This window comes from Bos indicus x Bos taurus, chromosome 16 (assembly GCF_003369695.1).
Source record: "Bos indicus x Bos taurus breed Angus x Brahman F1 hybrid chromosome 16, Bos_hybrid_MaternalHap_v2.0, whole genome shotgun sequence".
Lineage (NCBI taxonomy): Eukaryota > Metazoa > Chordata > Mammalia > Artiodactyla > Bovidae > Bos > Bos indicus x Bos taurus.
This window is the reverse complement of record NC_040091.1, coordinates 51,281,744-51,300,069: the sequence shown is the minus strand read 5'-3', so window position 1 is coordinate 51,300,069 and position 18,326 is coordinate 51,281,744. Positions and strand designations below refer to the sequence as shown.

The window sequence follows — 18,326 nt, the reverse complement described above, 5'->3', positions numbered from 1 at the left end:
GACACAACTAAGTGACTGAGCATAAGGGCAAGAACATTGTCTTATCTGGCATCATCTAGTAAGTGCTAAGTAGTATCTTGGAGAAAGAATGCCTGATATGAATGATTAGATGAATTTGCCATTGGAACCACAGCATAGGAAGCCCTTCAGAATGAGGCCCAGTGGCCCTGGCCTGAGATAGGGTTAACCAGCCCTGCCTGAAGTGGAAGAACTAGAACAGGTGCCTTCTGAAAAGCCCTTCTGCATCAGCAGTTCAGTGACTGTTGCCTTCAAGGGCATTTGCAAATGTTGTGAAGTTTGATGTGGGGAGAGCATCCATGGAATCGCAGTCCATGTTTAGACTTTAGTTTACTAACTAAACTTTAGTTTAGAAAGAAGCAGGTCCTTAATGCCTTGAACATCTTATCTCATTGGCAACCCTCATGCAGCTTTGGTTTCTAAAATGTGCTGGTTTTCTCTGTAAATGACTTCTCCTCTCCTTCACCTTCACTTGCCATTCAGGTTCTAGCCATGGCCTCGGGGATTAGTTACATAGTCTTTTCTTTTGTTGACGTGCAGGTACTGTGTGGTTTTACTGACCGCTGAGGCTACTAAGTTGAGCAAACCCTTCGAGGCGTTCCTATCCTTTGCCCTGGCAAACACACAGGACACCGTGAGGTTCGTGCACGTCTACAGCAATCGGCAGCAGGAATTTGCCAGCACCTTACTGCCAGACAGTGACACGTTTCAAGGGAAATCAGCGGTGAGTCGTGGGTTCTCTCCTGGTCCCAAGCTCTTCACAAACATGTGGCACTTAATTCCATGTTCGCCTTCCTTAAGAGTTTTGAATATAGAGTCCAGGAAATCCAGAAATCTCTGAAGCCTGTTTTGTTTTTTTTCTGAGTGCTTGGAAACCATTTGACCTGTTTTTTGGCCCTGTCCTGTGGCATGTGGGATCTTAGTTCCCCAACCAGAGATCAAACCTATGCCCACTGCATTGGAAGTGCGAGTCTTAGCCACTAGACCACCAGGGAAGTCCCTGAAAGCACTCTTAAACGAGTCTCTTACCCTGCTGATTTCACCTCCTGACTTTTCAACCTTGGACCTTCACAAAAGGCATCTTTCCTCTGGTAAGGATTAAAGAGCATCCCCAGTCCCTTTCAGCTGTCTTTCCCCTGTGCAGGTCAAGTCTTAACGGTATCTAGTTTGTAGAGTCTCGCTTAGGCAACCATTAATATGCTTTTCAGTGTCTCCCTCCTGTACTTCTGCTTCTTTTATTTCATCCTAATTGACCTTACCCTTCCTTTCCTCCCTTGTCATCACTCTGCACAGAAGCATGAAATTCTTTGTCATTTTCATCATCTTGGTAATCATGGGAAGGGAAATTTGCTCAGTCATGTCCAACTTTTTGTGACCCCATAGGCTATACAGTCCATGGGATTCTGGAATGGGTAACCTTTCCCTTCTCCAGGGGATCTTCCCAAACCAGGGATTGAACCCAGGTCTTCCCCGTTGCAGGCAGATTCTTTACCAGCTGAGCTACAAGGGAAGCCCAACAATACTAGAGTGGGTAGCTTATCCCTTCTCCAGCGGATCTTCCCGAACCAGGAATCAAATCAAGGTCTCCTGCATTGCAGGCAGATTCTTTACCTACTGAACTGATTTTCATAGGAAAATCTCTGAAAAAAAACAAAGGTTTGCTTTATTATAACATTAAGTCAGGGACTTCACTAGTGGTCCAGTCAACTAAGGGTTCGCATGCTGCAGCTAAGACCCAGCAGAGCCAAATAAATAAATAAATGTTAAAAAAATTAGAAGTTACAGAACAAAATCTATTGACAAGAAAGAGCTTTAACTTTTAACAAAGTTAACTTTGAAAGTCACCATAAAACTAATTTCTTTTGTCAGAAAAGTGGAAATCTCTTGCAGATATGGCATACTCATTCATATCTGTGCTTGAGCTTCACTAGACCCTTTTTTCCATCGTCTCTGGGGAAAAAACCAACAGTCATTTCCCATTCTCTTGAGAATTCTAATGGTTTTTCACCTCTTTTTCTCCCAGGTGTCTATCTTAGAAAGGCGCAACACGGCAGGGCGGGTGGTGTATAAAACCCTGGAGGATCCCTGGACTGGGAGTGAGAGTGACAAATTCATCCTTTTGGGTTATCTGGACCAACTGCGGAAAGACCCAGCTCTTCTGTCGTCGGAAGCTGTGCTCCCCGACTTGACCGATGAACTTGCCCCTGTAAGCACGCGGCCCAGGCGAGTGGGCGCTGGGCAGGGCTCCCAAGCTGTCAGAGCTGCAGTGCCCTGTCAGGGATGGGGGGCTTCTCCCTCCGGGGCTCAGGGTCCAGTCCTGACCCCTTTTCTTCTTCCACAGATTTTTCTTCTTCGGTGGCTCTACTCTGCTTCTGACTACATCTCAGACTGCTGGGACAGCATATTTCACAACAACTGGTAGGAATATTGCCAGATTGAATTTCTCTTGCTGTTACTTACCAGGACTGCTGTTTTTCATTTGAAAAAAGGTCCACTCTTTGATTTCAGTATAGACTCCATCTGGGCAGGTGGAAGAGTGTTTCCATATTTTCAAAGAATATTCCCCTTTCTCTGTCTTTCAATAACTTCCCTTTTGTAATATTTGCCGTTTTGACCCTTTCCCATAGGTTGGGAAAGAAAGGATCACCCCAGCTTCCCTTCCAGATAGCAGAGCCTGGGACTGCGCTCCTCACCAGAGCACCTTGGTGCCCAGCACAGGGCTGACGCACATGTAGTCCGGTGAATCGAGACACAAACGAACCAGTGAATTAATCAGAGAGGGCAAGGGCACTCCCACCACCCCCTCCCCAATGAGACCACAAGCTCCTGAGGGTAGACCACGTTCCACCCACGTCTGTGCTTCCTGGCCACTAGCCCAGCTCCTGAAAAACAGCAGGCCTTTGATGGGTGTCTGCAGGTGAATAAAATTTCAGAACACCTAGAGGAGCTCTTAGAGAAGTCAACTTTCTTCTCCCTACTGTACCCCTCTGGGCCACATCTGAATTAGTCTGACCAAAAAAAAAAAAAAAAGATCAAAATAAAAGAAGTAATTCCATAGACTTTCTAGTCAACTCATATTACCCTTGATGTCAGAATGTTCCTCCATGTTCACAGCTTAAATCCTTTGTTACCCCTCTTGTTGTTTCCTTCTGCAGAATCCATTCAGCACAGTCTGAGGTACAAAGTCAAACTTTTTAAATAGGTGATCTGTGAATTAGAACACTGAGGAAAATAATCTCTACTTTTACCACTACCGCAAAAAAATCCTCTATTTGTATGAAATTAGAAAATGTTTATTGAGGTGAAAGGTTTTTTTGTTTGGGGTTATGTAGCGGTTTTTTGAGCCAGAGAGAAGAAACCTGAAACCATTAACTGGCACGTCACAGCAGCCCGCGTAGCACTGACCAGAGCTTGTGAACTTCATTTCAGGCGGGAAATGATGCCCCTTCTGTCCCTGGTTTTCTCTGCCCTCTTCATCCTCTTTGGCACTGTCATCGTTCAAGCTTTCAGGTAAGACCCCCCCCGGGCTCCTCAGTGCTGCGTCTGAAGGGTGAGACCTACATGTCCTCAGCTGTTTTTCTGTAAAATCTCTTTTTCTTCAGTGACTCAAATGAGGAGCGAGAGTCCAGCCCTCCAGATAAAGAGGAAGCCCGTGAGAAGACAGGGAAGACGGAGCCAAGCTTCACCAAGGAGCCCAGCAGGTTGTTCTCACCAGATGCCAGCCCCTCCTCTTCAGCAGCAGCCCCACAGACCGCAGAGGCTGATAAAGCAGAATCTGAGTGTCTAGCACAGCTAAGAACTTTGGCTCCGCTCCTTGTGTGAGATGTGGATTTAGGGAAGAATCACTGCTAATGACGGCTTCCTAGGTGGCTAAGAATCCACCTGCCAGTGCAGGAGACTCGGACTTAATCCCTGGGTCAGGAAGATCCTCTGGAGGAGGAAATGGCAGCCCACTCCAGTATGCTTGCCTGGGAAATCTCATGGACAGAGGAGCCTGGCGGGCTACAGTCCTTAGCGTCACAAAGAGTCAGACACGACTGAGCACACACACCACTTATGAGCGTTGACTAAGACCGTGGAGGCATCTAGACACACGTCTAGTTATCTTCTCCTGGGTACCCTCAGTTTCTCAATCTCAGGTTTAATAATGAAGGCAGGAAGCAGAGAAGCATGTCAGGCAGATGCTAGATGAGCCAGGAGCAGAGAGAGATCACTGTGTTGACAGCCTTCATCCTGTACTAAAGCCACAGGTGTGTGGTAATACCTGCAAGGCTATTTGTAGGCTGGGACAGCCAGATCGGGGTCAGTCCCGCCCTGCCCTGGTATATAGGCTCAAGGATAGTTAATAATGTACCTAGTCTGGCTAGAACATAACAATTTCTTCCACTTATTCCTTTTAAAAATAATGGCATCCCCCTGTCCTCTAAGATCTTAATTCCTCAATATTTCTCCACAGCAAGATTCCTAAAAAAGGCTTTGTGGAGGTAACAGAACTCACAGATATAACATACACCAGTAACTTGGTACGCCTGAGGCCAGGCCACATGAACGTGGTTCTCATCCTGTCCAATTCCACCAAGACCAGCCTGCTGCAGAAATTCGCTCTGGAGGTCTACTCATTCACTGCGTGAGTTCCTCTGTGCTCCGGAGAGGGGGCAGGACGGAATGTGTGGAAGGAGGAGGGGCGAGCGGGCACACTTGGGTGAGCCGGGGGCGGGGAGGGGGTGGCTGGAGAGGCTCTATCCAGGCAGCATGGTGTTGGTTATTACCTGTCCAGCCCCAGGATCCATCCAAGCCATCATGCAGGGACCTTTCTTCCCCTTGACTGTCAGTTCTGAACAGAAGAGCTTGAACTTAGTCTCCCCTGAGCCCTTTCAGGAAACTGTTCTCTGGTTCCTGTGTTTTCCTGAAGCCCGACCCTGAGAGTGACACCCAGCAGGGAACTGGAAATGGGTGAGGGGCTGCTGCCACCTTGTAGAAACCCTCCAGGCCCCACAGAACTCCTTCATTTCTTCAGACCCTACCCAACACAAAGCCTTTTCCTATTGTTTGAAATCTGAATGAGAATCTTAAGTTCCCTGTGATTAAATATGCCCAGAAGTACCCTAAATCCTCATTCTGTCCTTCCTCCAGGAGCAGCTGCCTACACTTTTCCTTCCTGAGTCTAGATAAACACAGAGAATGGCTCGAATATTTATTAGAATTTGCTCAAGACGCGGCCCCAATCCCAAACCAGTACGACAAGCATTTCATGGAGCGTGACTACACAGGCTATGTGCTGGCTCTGAATGGCCACAAGAAATACTTCTGCCTCTTCAAGCCCCAAAAAGCAGTGGAAGAGGAGGAAGCCATGGGGCCGTGCAGTGACTTTGACTCCTCCCTCCATCTGGGTGAGTGTCGAGGGAAGTCTTCCTCTGGCCTTGGACCCAGGCCCATCAAAGGAAAATTGAGCAAGCTGTCTTTATGGATGGAACGGCTGCTGGAAGGCTCCTTACAGAGGTTTTATATCCCGTCATGGCCTGACCTAGACTGACAGGGTTTCAAAAAAGAGACTCGAACTCTTCAGACTTTTTAACAGGCCCCTGTGAACAGGTATTTTTCAGGACTCAAACCATCACAACGGACAGAGGATAGATTTTAGATTATTCTTCCAGAACAATGGCTAGAAGAATCTTTCCTTTGTGCTGTCCTAACCTAGGAGTGAAAAACACCACACGTTGACTTCCCCGGATCAGAATATTTTCCTTTGGGTCTTTTTTTCCTCATTTGAATGCCACACTATTTAAAACAGACTGTTCCTTCCCTCTTCCTTTGTCGTCTCTGCCATGTGCTCGCCCCACCCTCCCCTGTCCCATCTCTGTATCTCTGTGCTGGGCCCTGCAGCGGAGGTGGGGGGGGCCTCTCAAGCCAGTTGTGCTGGGCGGTCACCTGCCTCCCCTACCTGGCCTGGGCTGTGCTTCTGCCCCAGCACTTGGTCTTCCATTGGCACAGCCCACCTCAGCTTCTGGGCCCTGTGTCTGCATCTCGAAAGAGGCCTAGTTCCAAGCAATCCTACATTAATGATTTCTCTGGTAGTGAATAGCTAAAACTATATTTGGGGGGCATCCTCCTAAACTGGTCAGCCACAGTTTTAAAGGTTAGGGATGAGTGGGGGCTCTGCCTTTCAGTTCAGTTTTCTTCCCAAGACAAAAGAGGGGCAGGCTGGGCAGGGCCTGAGGCAGCGCCTCTCTGAGCACCCCATCGGCTGCCTCCCAAGCACTAAAGTGTCCTCGGAGGGATCCGCACGGCAAAAAGTACTGTAATGACCTTGAGCCATTTACCTGTATGTTTTCAGATGCCTTTCTGCCTCTGTCAGTTCTAGGGTATGGGTATTAGGAGCCATAACTTGTAATCGTGTTCTCAGAACGTAGAGATAAGCTGCCATAAGCCAGTAGATGTTCAACTGAAGACACGTCACTCCCGCTGTGAGTCAGGCTCAAGGAACCTCTTCCCTCCAGTGGTGTCTCCTCAGTAGAATACCAGACATGTCTTTGTATCAAGGAACTTAAAATTTCTCAGCAGTTGTATTTGAACCCTATTACCCCAATAGTGCTGTATCTTCAAGTCCTCTTTCATGACAAGTGAGCCAAGAAACGTTCTAGACTCCTGTTTTGCTCACTTTGAGCTTCTGGCCTATATTTCAGTGTCTCATCTTAATTCTTTTCACTCACAACAACTGCTTCACCAGTAACAGGATCAAACCTGTCTCAGCACCCCAGCTTCCTGGGTTCCGGTGAACCGTGGACTCCAGGCGGGATTCTACCAGCCAGTTAGAGAGCTTTCCTTTTCTTTTTAGAGCAAACTGCCTGGAGTTTGGACAACCTCAAAGAGTTCAAATGTCAAAGCAAATTGTCCTTTTGTAAAGCGAAGGCTCAAAATCAGTGATGGGACGAAATAGGTTAATAACTGCTGTTTTCTTTAATCATAATTGCTTTAAACTAAGCCATTTGGATTGAGTGACAGTGGCAAGTAATAAATTGAGTCCAGAAATTCTTGTAGTTTTCATGGAATCTATAGCTTTATTTAAAAAAAAAAAAAAAAATGAAATCACTGCCAGCCTTTATTTTTTCCACATGATCCTCTGAAAATGGGTGTTTATTTTGATTGCCCTATCACACGGCACCTGGCCCAGGTGGGACTGATTAAGGAATTCATTTTTGGCTCTGTGATGCAAAATTATTTTCTGCATCTCCTCTGGCCAAGTTGCTTATATGAGGAGTGGTTTGGTTCAATGGTAAGTTTTTCTTTTTTTAGTTTCTGATACTAATGGGATTCCTGACCTTAATTTCTGAAAACCAAAACACCCCAGATCTGTTCATTTTCAAAAATTTTATTAAAAAGCACGTTCAGACTGTTGAACCTTTCATTTGCACAAAGAAAGGAAAGCAATAATAATGAAAATATTCCTAGGAAATATTTCAGTCCAAAAAACATCATCTAGAGAGCTGTTAGGGGACTGGTAGATAATGTCCCCCAAGAGGACACTGAGAAACTTTTATTTTAAACTGACCTTGACTCTTGGCTATGTAAGCCTTTCCTCCTGAATGTTGTTTCCACGAATTTGTTTACTTCCGTGTCAAATGTATGAGCCACCATCTTGCTCAGCCAATGCTGTTTCTCTTTGTCACATATGTAAATCAAACAGACCCAATTTTGGCTTTAAGTTAACTTCTTGGTCTTCGGGTATCTTGGAACTGACAACACTGATGTTGTTAGAGGCAGGTTTTTCCGGTTGGTACAGTTTATGCCTCATGTTTACCAGATGTGACAGTCACTGGCCTAAAACAAGCCTTTGTAGACACATGCACCCATTTAAAAAATATTTTTTCATTAGGCCCAGGTGTCGGTGGCACAGTCTGTCTAACGTAGAGTTCATCAGCTCCAACCAAGCAACGTGTCAGTAAGCAAGCCTGCCCTAACACCCATGAGGCACCACAGTCTTGCTGCCATCACTGACCATAAAAATTTGGCTGTGGTTTTGAAATAATGGGTTGATTTCCTCCTCATTCAGTACATACATTTTTCCTGATATAAAAAGAAATGGGATCTGACTGTGTTTTAAGTGGTTTGTGTTATTTGGGGCAAAGGATTAGGAGCAAACACTCAAACATTTTTTCCTAAGTAAATTACTGAAAAGCTGATGCAGAACAACTTGACAAATGCCATGCTGCTCACATCCAAATACCTGACCTTGTCCCTGGAAAAGAAACGCAGCCTGGCAGCTGCTGAATCTCTCTGTTCAGTGTGTCAAGGAAGATGATTATACTTTCAAGACAGACCTGAAAAGAAGGTGAATATTTTGCACTTTTTGATACTCTTAGGAACAAATAACTTATTCGGCAAATGGTGTCTTTTTTATGTTGTTTTTGTTTTGTATTGTGAAACAGGCACTGAAGCTGATGTTATTTTGTTTTAAGAATCTTACAGACTGGAAACAGAAATAAACTATTTTAATGTGTGATGATTACGGGTAGCTCTTATGTCACGAGGTGATGATTTGACCGTGGACACATGATCAACAGACTCAAATCTACATGTTACTCAATACATGCTTAAGATCATCACGCCTTCACTGCAGATTTCGGGTACTGCTGTCCTAGATGGTGGGTCAGCTTGAAGAGAAGATAATGTAACACAGGCTTAGAGGGAGTAAGTTAAGGAAGTGTATAAACAGCCCTTCGGAGGCCAGCTCATGTCACCTGGTTTAGAAGACATTCCTGCATCTTCCTGGGGTTTTGAGTGGGAAGATCTGCACATTCTTTTCCTTTCACACTTTGTTTGATGTTCACAGAAGCCCTAAAACCAAGATGCAGTCCTAGGCTCCTCAGAGTAGGGGCTATATTTGAAAGGAAGATACTATAGAAATCTGGAATGTTTCTACAGTATAATTTCTTAGGATTTTTTCATTTCATCCCTCCAAATTGTAAATAAACTGCATTCTCCATCCCTTTCCCCTTTATCCTCCATCACCATTCTTCAAAGGAAAAAACAGCACAAGTGCATCTTTTTTTTTTAAGTTAATTCAAACTCCTGAGGAATATTGGCTGTTTGGATTCGAGTTTCACTGAATGCCCTGATGGTATAGCCACCAATGACGTTTTTAGCAGAATGTTTTATTGGCATCAGCTCTTCAGTTCTCAGATTTTGCTTGCACACAAGTGCTTCTGGAGAGTTATCATCTGTGCAATCTGTTGTTTCATCTTGAAGAATCACAGGACAAGGTTCAGGCGACTGTCACTTTGGGGAGAACACACAGCATCTCAAACAGCAGGTTAGCCGCCACCAGAGCTGTGTTTCCTGCAAAGAGGTGAAAGCCAAGCATGAGCAGCACGCAGACCACTGCCTTAGGTCAGCGTCTTGCCTGTGCTACCTGACCTCCCCCCCGACATGCTTTGCCCAGCATTCTCTCCATCCAGCACCATTCAGAAATAGTATTTTAAAATTCAGAAGGCTCTGTTTACTCTGAGAACAGATTTCCCCAAAGGAAAACCTATCATTATGGTGTGTATTGTATTTATTATCTATCCTCTGAATCTAATAGGTCCAAGTCTGTAAACTGCTACATTAAAATTATTGGGATGGCATCTGCTTTGAATTTCTCTCCTAAACCAGCTGACCCTCCCAGTTTATTAATATTTATAAATATCATTTGTGCCTTGAGAATTCACTTTTCAATGAAATATCAAAGGTGAATGGCACTGTGCCACCCCATCACTGAACTGCAGGCTGGTTTCTCTTCTGCTGATGGGTGGGGCCAGCTAGTAATCCTTAGCCGCCTCCCAGGGGTTCTGTTAGGGTTCATTAGCTCACATCTGTACAGTGTGTGTTAATAGTTTATTTTCTTCACTGTAGGATGTACTCAGCAGGTTCCCAAGTTGTCTAAAAGGACCCATCCATCTACTTACTAATTAGAGGAAGACAGTTTGAACTAGCAGCTGCCTACAGATCACACTTATCTCCCTTACTTACCAGAAGGATCGTAGGGTGGTGAAACTTCCACGAGGTCACAACCCACCACATTCAGGCCTTGACAACCCCGGATGATCTCCAGAGCCTGTCCAAGATAAGTTTGAGTTGTCCACAATGGTAACCACTGACAACAGAAAGCCACCCGTAGAGGCCTCCGTGGATTTCTCCCAACCCAGACCCCCCCTTCGACTTGAAACTGTCGCTCTCCCTCAATAAACATTCACTCACCACCAGGCACCCCGAGGGATGATAGAAAACAGCTAACCAATCGCTTCAGTTCCATGCATCCAGGCAGCAGTCCTCATTTTTGGCACCAGGGACAGTTTCATGGAAGACAACCTCAGAGGTGGGGAAAGGCCCCTCTAAGGTGGACACAGCTCAAAGACCTGACTGAGCAGAGGAGCAGGGGGAGGGCAGCCCAGGCAGAGGGAAAGATGCGTGCAGAGGCGCCATGATGGAAGAAATACTGTAGTCAGAAGACAGGATAAGTGAGGGGGTGGTTGGAAGAGCATCACTTTACCTCCATTTTGCAGGTGAAAAGCTGAAAGCATGCAAAGCAGAGGAATGGAGTGTGTTCTAGAAAACTGGCGGGAACCAGGAAAGGCTTTGAGAGAGGCAGGTATGACCATCCTCCTTTCTGAGAGGATAGAAGATAATCAGTTCAGTTCAAGCAGTCTTCATTCATTTACTCCAATATCTGTGAGTACCTCCTACTTATATGTCAGACACGATCCTCAGTTCCAAGAAGAGTGAACAGAACAAAGGTCCACCCCCTGGAGCTTTCCTTCCGGTTATAACCACACCCCAATTCTGCCTCCCTGTGTGTATGCTGAGCACACCTATGAGAGCTTTATTTGAGGATTTCCAAAATTCTTGAACTACCTTGGGAGGTGGTTCATCCCACTGCATATTTTTTAAATTGAACCCCCCCAAAAAATAAAGTTTGGAGTCTTAACGGGGTACTACAATACTGTCCCCATGGACAGGTGGACCAGAGGCAGAAAGACCAAATAACAGATTGTTGTTATATCCCAGAAAAGAAAGGAGGGCCCTTGCCAAGATCAGTTGCTCATCAGTAAGGGAAAATCCAAACCTGTGATCAGCCCTGCGAACAATAAAGGCCCAAGTGCTCTGATTTTAAAATCCCATCTGATTCCTGAAGACTCAATTCAAGTCCCAGGAAAGTGGGAGACTCAGTGTCCTCACCCCAAAGATGTGTCGCTGGTGGAGTTCCTTACCTGACTAGGAGTAAGACCAGCAATTTCAGGTGTCCCTGTGCCTGGGGCGTAAGCAGGGTCCAAGCCATCAATATCAAAGCTGATATAAATGGGTCTGCCTCCCATCTGCTGCCTCACTTCCCCCATCAAAGGAACCAGTGACTTCAGCCAGCAGTCTTCAGCCAGGACCACCCGGAAGCCCTGGAAAGGTAGAAATTGGAGCAGAAGGTTGACACTTGGACCTGGAGTATCTACAAGGCATTGTCTGTGGGCCCACTGTATTCTCAGCTTACGTGCACCTCACATTTGATCCTCAGTCTCCATGAGGAGGGAACTGTCATCCCAAGATCAGACCCGTTGACTTGTGTCCGGACCTCCTTGGCTCTTTTCCAAGCCAGCAACATCTAAGGGCTTGGTTTGTTCCTGCTTGTCTCCCTTCCCCAGCGATAAAGCTTCATCTGCCTCGTCAACTAGCACCCTTGCTCCTCTCTGCTCCATATGATGCAAACTCAGCTTCCATCCCCACTTTGTGAACTTGATCAGCAAAACCCCATTGAATCCATAGCTGCCATCGATTAGCTGATGAAGAGGAAGGCAGTGTGAGGGGCTGGGGACAGCAGTGGGGGCTTTCGGTCTGTCACCTGGCTCCGGCTGTATCTGTAGGTATCCAAGGTCGTGGAAGAACCCCGGATGCCGATCTGCACCACACGCTTGCAGTCCAGGAGTCCCTCATCCACGCACCGGCGGAAGGGGGTCCCGTGATAGAGCTTCTCCCCGAGGGCCTTGTCAGCCGTGTCCATGTGAGCGTCCACGTGCACCAGCCCCACAGGACCATGCCTGTTGAAAAACAGGGCAGCTCAGAGGCCAGGCCTCCAGTGGGGCCTGAACACAGCAAGCCTCCAGGCTAGCAAAACCTAGTGACAACTCAGAGCCATAGAGGGAGGGCAGCCTGGCATCAATTACCAGCCTTGCAACTGGCTTCTGGCTTCAAATCCCTGAGCATCTCAGAAGAAAAATAAGCTCAGCGGAATCAGGCAGGAAATAGTCATGTGCTTTAGCTGACCCTCTCTACCTCTCACCCAGAATTTTCTTTATTTAAAGACAGAGAGTGCTGGTAGGATGAGAAGATAGGGTGGTGGTTCAGGTGAGCTTGTGTGAAGGCTCAGCAAATCAACGCCACCCTTTCTTCAACCACAGTACCAAGAAGCAGCTCTCCCACTCCCAGCTCTCTATAATTTCCATCAACCCTTCCAGGCACCCAAAATAAACAGACAATCCAAATCCATGCCAGGCTAACATATCTTCAAGAAAAGACTTGGGCCTACCCACCCCCGGCCAGAAGGCTACCCACACATCTCTCCTCAATTCTGGAGCAGCATCACCTCCGCCCATCTGTCTCTTTCTCAAAGTAACCAAAATTAGTCAACGCCTGGTAGACTTTCACTACTGGAAAAATCCATCTCCTCAACTTCTGGGAAAGGGGGCCTTTCAGGAAAAAACAGGGCCTCCCCTCAGCAAGAAACACCACAGTGCTTGTCAGTATTTGTATTTGGCCTTTGAAGCAAAACAGAAACTAAAGTTAACTGGGGTTGTGTATTTCAGTAAAGGCTCATCTTCCAAAAACAGAGGCAAATGCTGAGCCTGCATAACAGAGCAGATCTAGGGCAAGCGAGGGTGGCCAAGGCGTTAATAATAAATTGTCTTGGCTCCCAGCTGGTGACTGACAGACACACCTGGAGCTCGACATTAATTTTGATCCATAGAAGCAACTCAGTGGGGAATTTCCTATCACTCCCAGTAACCTGAGCCAGCAGAAGTCACCTGACGCCCTCTAGCAGCAAACAACTCATTCTCCAGCTCCTGAATTTTGAAACCTCGCTTGGGCTCCGCCTTTTGGACTTACTTTTCTGCTATCGCTTGCAATATAGGATAGGTGATTGTATGATCTCCACCTTCAAAGAGAAAAAAAAAAAAGAAGAAAACTTGTAATATGGATTTGGAATAAGATTTGAGGACCATGTATCACCTAGAACCATCTTCAGTTTGTCCAATTCTGCCACCTGTTCGATTAGACTGGAAGAACTATAACCATAGCTAAAATAAGATCTTGGTGCTATTCAGTGATTAAAAAATGGCCACTAAATGTCTGACATTACATTGTCATTTAAAAGAGAAAATTAAGGGACTTCCCTGGGGTCCAGTGGTTAAGACTCCGTGCTTCCAGTGCCAGGGGTCTTGGGTTCAATCCCTGGTTGGGTAACTAAGATCCCACATACTACATGGTGTGGACAAACAGTAAAAAAAATAAAATTTAAAAAATAAGAGAAAATTAAGGCTTATAAATTAAGCCTTAATATAGTCAACGCTATGGTTTTTCCAGTAGTCATGTGTGGATATGAGAGTTGGACCATAAAGAAGCCTGAGTGCCAAAGAATATATGCTTTAAAACTATGGTGCTGGAGAAGACTCTTGAAAGTCCCTTGGACACCAAGGAGATCAAACCAGTCAATCCTAAAGGAAATCAACCCTGAATATTCGTTGGAAGGACTGATGCTGACGCTGAACCTCCAATCCTTTGGCCACCTGATGCAAAGAGCCAACTCATTGGAAAAGACCTTGATGCTGGGAAGATAGAAGGCAGGAGAAGGGGATGACAGAGGATGAGATGGTTGGATGGCATCGCTGACTCAATGGAGTGAATTTGAGCAAGCAGCAGTCCATGGGGTTGCAAGATTTGGACACAACTGAGCGACTGAACAACAACAAAATTAAGGCTTATGGGGAAAATGGTCAGAACCAGCTCTGCCCAGGTAAACTTTCATCAGTGACATACATGCTCTGTATCTGCATTGACCAACATGGTGGGCCCTAGCCATTGGCTATGGAAATGTGGCTCATGCAACTGAGGAACTGAATGATTATTTTATTGCAATTCAAACAGCCACCTATGGCTAGGGGCTACCACACTAGACAGCACAGGCCTAGAAAAGTATTACCATTGATAATTATTAATAACAACAAAAGCTTATAATTGAAGCTTAAAACATGCCAGTCACAAACCTGGGCACTTTATATGCACCTTAGTTATATGCCTCTGACACAATATAAGAAGGTAGGTGGTGGTGGTACTATTCCCATTTTACAGATAAGAGAATGAAGCATGAATAATTAGTGAAAGGTAGAGCTGAGACTTCAAACCATGACAGCCAGAAACTCCACTCCTTAGCACTGTGCTTTGCAGGCTAGGCCCTCTTATTTGACAAAAATAAATTTGGAGGGACTTCCCTGGTGGTCCAGTGGTTAAAACTCCAAGCTTCTACTGCAGGGGACACAGGTGGGGGAACTAAGGGGAACCACAGGACACTGGTTGGGGAACTAAGATCCACATGCCAAATGGTGCACCCAGTAAAATGAACAGGGCTTCCCTGTTGGCTCAGTAGTAAAGAATCTGCCTGCCGACGCAGGAGACACGGGTTCAATCCTTAGTCTGGGAAGATCCCATATGCCACGGAGCAACTAAGCCCTTGTGCCACAACTATTGAGTCTATGCTCCAGAGCCCAGGACTCACAACTACTGAGCCCACGTGCTGCACCTACTGAAGCCCATGCTCCCTAGAGCTCGTGCTCCGAAACGAGAGAAGCGACAAGAGAAGCCACCGCAGTGAGAAGCCTGTGTACCGCAACTAAGAGTAGCCCCTGCTCGCTGCTGTTACAGAAAAGCCCATACAGCAACGAAGACTCAGCACAGCCAATAAAGAAATAAAATTATTTTTTAATTCCAACTGGATGTTTAGAAAAAGGTACAATTTTGACTATTTGTGAACCGAAGGAGAAACTCTGCAGTTACAGTGGGGCAGGATGGAGGGGGAGGATCAGAGGAAAGTTGCCCTATAGATTAACAGAGACGCTGATGAGAGAAAAAAAGGCCCCCTTGCAGTTCTCGCAAATTAAGTCATTAAACAACATCCTTGAAATAGTTAAAAAGTCACAACTAAGCCCCTGCTAACAGCTTTTCTCAGGCATAAGATCAAGTGTTGGGACAAGATGAGGTGGGTAGAGGCACTTGCCAAAATTGAAGGAATAAATTGAAGGATGCAAAATTGAAGGAACACTGGAAAAAAAAACCCCAAGAAACAGTAATTGGGGAATTCCCTGGTGGTCCAGTGGTTAGGACTCCACACTTGCAGGGGACCAGATTCAATCCCAGGTTGAGGAACTAAGATCCTGCAAGCTGCAAGGCCATAAAAAGAGAGAGAGAGAGAGAACTACTCAGTCATCAAGATAAATACTATTTTAATGTAATATTTTTAAAAATCAAAATCAGTGCAAGAAAAAGAATCCATGATAAAATTTTTAAAAAGAGAGGATCAGTAATTTTGTTATTCTGAGCCATACTGGAGCATGGGGCAAAAAGGAAAAATCAGTTGTGCTTATTGTTGGCTTTTTAGGAACCCCTTAAATTTAAGGTAAATGCCTCACTTGCTTCCCCCGGCCTATCTCTGTCATCATACTAGTCCAAAAAAATGTAAATATCGTCTCCCCAGGGGCTAAAATAAATGAACTAAAAATGTTCCCTTTCCTTCTGTCCCCATATTCACAGTGGTTTGCCCTGGAGAAGTAACTGTACTCCAGCTCACGATAAATAAACCCTAAGCTCAGAGAACTACACTGGCCTTGCAGCTGCCATTACCCAAGGTCAGAGGAACACAGCCAGCTGCTACGATTTTCTGATAGTCCGCTCGAATCAGGCGGCAGCTGTCCTGAAGGTTGTAAAGATTGACATTCACGTCGCCTAGGTCTGCAACCCTAAGGAACTGGAAGGGAACAGCTCCTGTGCTAGGATTGGTGGTCCTAAGCAGCACCGATTCTTCTCGGATCCGTCGGGGTCCAAATCTGGAAGAGGAAGAATCACTCTATGAGCCATCCCTAAAGGTTTAGAGGCTCTCCCTGGGCCAGAGCTTCCCAGGCTCTGTGCTGGGGCTGAATGAATCTTTGTTGCAGGGTTGGGGTTCATCCTATACATTGCAGCAACCCTGGTCCTTGCCCGCTAGATACCAGTAGCACCTCTTCCCACATGTTGCCATAACCATAAATGCCTACAGACTCTGCCAAATGTGGCCGTTGTGCGGAGAGACACACCCCTATCCTCCCGCAGAGAACCACTCAAAAGTTCAAAGCTCAGTCATGTCTGACTCTTTGTGACCCCATGGACCGTAGCTCATCAGGCTCCTCTGTCCATGGGATTTTCCAGGCAAGAATACTGGAGTGGGTTGCCATTTCCTTCTCCAGGGCATCTTCCTGACCCAGGGATCGAACCAGGGTCTCCTGCACTGCAGGAAGACTCTTTACCATCTGAGCCACCAGGGAAGTCCCTGGGAACCACTGATCTGACCTATATAATGAAGAGATTAAAGGCACAGACTTAGAAGCCCACGAATCACCAATTTACTAAATGGCATTAGAATAAAGCCACTAATTTACTTTAATGGCATTAAATTTCTTAATCTCTCTGAGCTTCAGTTTCCTAATCTGTAAAGTAATAATGACATTTACCTTACTCTGCTGGTATAAGTAAATTGCACTCAGTAGGTATTTAATAAAAGGTGGCACTAATAGATCAGTAGTCAGCTGGAATATTGCTGAGCTGAGTCAGAAATGGCTCGTGTTCAACAATTGGGAAAATCGGTTTTACTGCCTCTAACTTAATCTTAGGGCTTTCGGTAAGATTGGCTTCAGATGGTAAAGAATCCACCTGCCAAAGCAGGAGACTCGGGTTGGATCGCTGGATTGGGAAGATCCCCTTGAGAAGGGAATGGCAATCCACGCCAGTATTCTTGCCTGGAGAATCCCACGGACAGCGGAGCCTGACGGGCTACAGTCCATGGGGTAGCAAAAGAGTCTGACAGGACTTCAGAACTTGATCTTTAAAAAACTGCCTTATTAGGCGGGCTTCACTGGCGGGCCAGTGGTTAAGACTCTGTGCTTTCACTGCAGGGGGCGCCCGTTCAATCCCTGGGCAGGGAAATAAGATCCGGCATGCCACCTTGGCGCGGCCAAAAAAACCTGCCTTATTTTGAGCAAATTTTGGAGTCAGGTGATATCTAGAGGTTTTGGGAAAGGGCAGCCAGCTTCTGTTCTCAATTTAATGTCCCCTGCTTTTGTAAACCGGAAGTACCCCTGCCACCATCCCAGCTAGGCCAGGGAATGGAGAAGGCTCGGTCCCTAAACTCCCTCTTCTTTAAATGGGGGACACACGTGCTGAGCCCTTGGGATTACTTGAGGCAACCCGACATGCTTCCCTGCTCCCAGAGGATACTTTGGGGCCAGACACTGACTTCCAACTCCACTCCGGGTGAGCGAAAGCGCCTCTCCATGAGTTTTGTATGCACGGTGGCCGCCAGGCTGCCCGACACGTGTCCCCGAATCCTGCTGGCCTTACCTCGCCCCAGGCCGGTTGGAGGTCCCAATGTCCAGCGGTACCCCGACGAAGGCGGCGTCCAGCCCCTCTGGAGTGGCCTGCACCGGCAGCCGCATCATGGAGCAGATGCCCACCGACCGGGCCACGAACTCGGGACTAGGGGGTTGGTTCCGGGGGGCGTCGGAAGCCTGGCGGCTCAAGCGGCGGCTGGGGTCGCAGAGTCCCGCGACTGGACGCGCTCGGCCCCGGGAAACCAGCCTCCGCGAGCCCCCGCGACCCCCCAGGCCCCTGGCGCAGGTGGACGCCAGCAGCCGCAGCATCTCGCCTGCCTGCCCGCCCCGCTGGTCCCCGCAGCAGCCAGAGCCCCAGCCGCCTTGGGCTCAAAGTGCAGGGGCGCCCGGGGGATCACAGGCAGGGGAGGGGCTCCAGGGACCGGCCGCTGGCTTCCCTTCACCCTTTTCTGAACTTTGGCCTCTAGCTCTTTCAGTAAATAGAAATAGTCCCGCGGTTCCCCGCTGACGTCCAGTGCATTGCCCCTAGTGGGTATGCGCCCCCCAGAATCCGGCCCTTGGCAGTTTCCTATCCTAGGGTAATACTTTTAAAACCTGAAAGACATGAAGGGGAAAGACCTTTCTCTAAACGAGAGAAATTGGAGCTTTTTTAAG

At 46.8% G+C, this 18,326-nt stretch overlaps 2 protein-coding genes across 3 annotated transcripts in view; one reads left to right on the top strand and one right to left on the bottom strand.

Annotated features, from left to right (window-relative positions):
- Positions 1-7,708, top strand: part of DNAJC16 (DnaJ heat shock protein family (Hsp40) member C16) — a 38,834-nt gene extending 31,126 nt beyond the window's left edge. The window contains exons 9-15 of one of the 2 annotated variants that reach the window (XM_027565325.1): positions 559-742; positions 2,042-2,224; positions 2,360-2,436; positions 3,448-3,528; positions 3,621-3,719; positions 4,475-4,645; positions 5,152-7,708. In XM_027565325.1, the coding sequence (XP_027421126.1) occupies positions 559-742; positions 2,042-2,224; positions 2,360-2,436; positions 3,448-3,528; positions 3,621-3,719; positions 4,475-4,645; positions 5,152-5,551 (1,195 nt within the window). In that variant the 3' untranslated portion in view covers positions 5,552-7,708. The remainder of the gene's footprint in view (positions 1-558; positions 743-2,041; positions 2,225-2,359; positions 2,437-3,447; positions 3,529-3,620; positions 3,720-4,474; positions 4,646-5,151) is intronic. The other variant, XM_027565324.1, reaches the window with a different exon arrangement.
- A 778-nt stretch (positions 7,709-8,486) lies between these two features.
- AGMAT (agmatinase) lies at positions 8,487-17,982 on the bottom strand. Its single transcript, XM_027565327.1, has 7 exons — positions 17,683-17,982; positions 15,934-16,136; positions 13,147-13,195; positions 11,885-12,080; positions 11,265-11,444; positions 10,027-10,111; positions 8,487-9,354 (listed from the first exon to the last, which is right to left on the bottom strand). Exons 1-7 carry the CDS (start codon positions 17,979-17,981, stop codon positions 9,281-9,283), a joined length of 1,086 nt encoding a protein of 361 aa, XP_027421128.1. The 5' UTR covers position 17,982; the 3' UTR covers positions 8,487-9,280.
- Between the last annotated feature and the right edge of the window lie 344 nt (positions 17,983-18,326).

What these genes read in the sequence shown, in the direction of transcription:
- AGMAT (XM_027565327.1), bottom strand. Translation starts at nt 17,981, where the DNA reads ATGCTGCGGCTGCTGGCGTCCACCTGCGCCAGGGGCCTGGGGGGTCGC. An exon ending in ACAGATACAGCCGGAGCCAG is followed by an intron (nt 11,445 to 11,884) that starts GTGACAGACCGA and finishes CTACCTTTCCAG; the next exon opens with GGCTTCCGGGTGGTCCTGGC. An exon ending in ACCACCCTACGATCCTTCTG is followed by an intron (nt 9,355 to 10,026) that starts GTAAGTAAGGGA and finishes ACCTCTTTGCAG; the next exon opens with GAAACACAGCTCTGGTGGCG.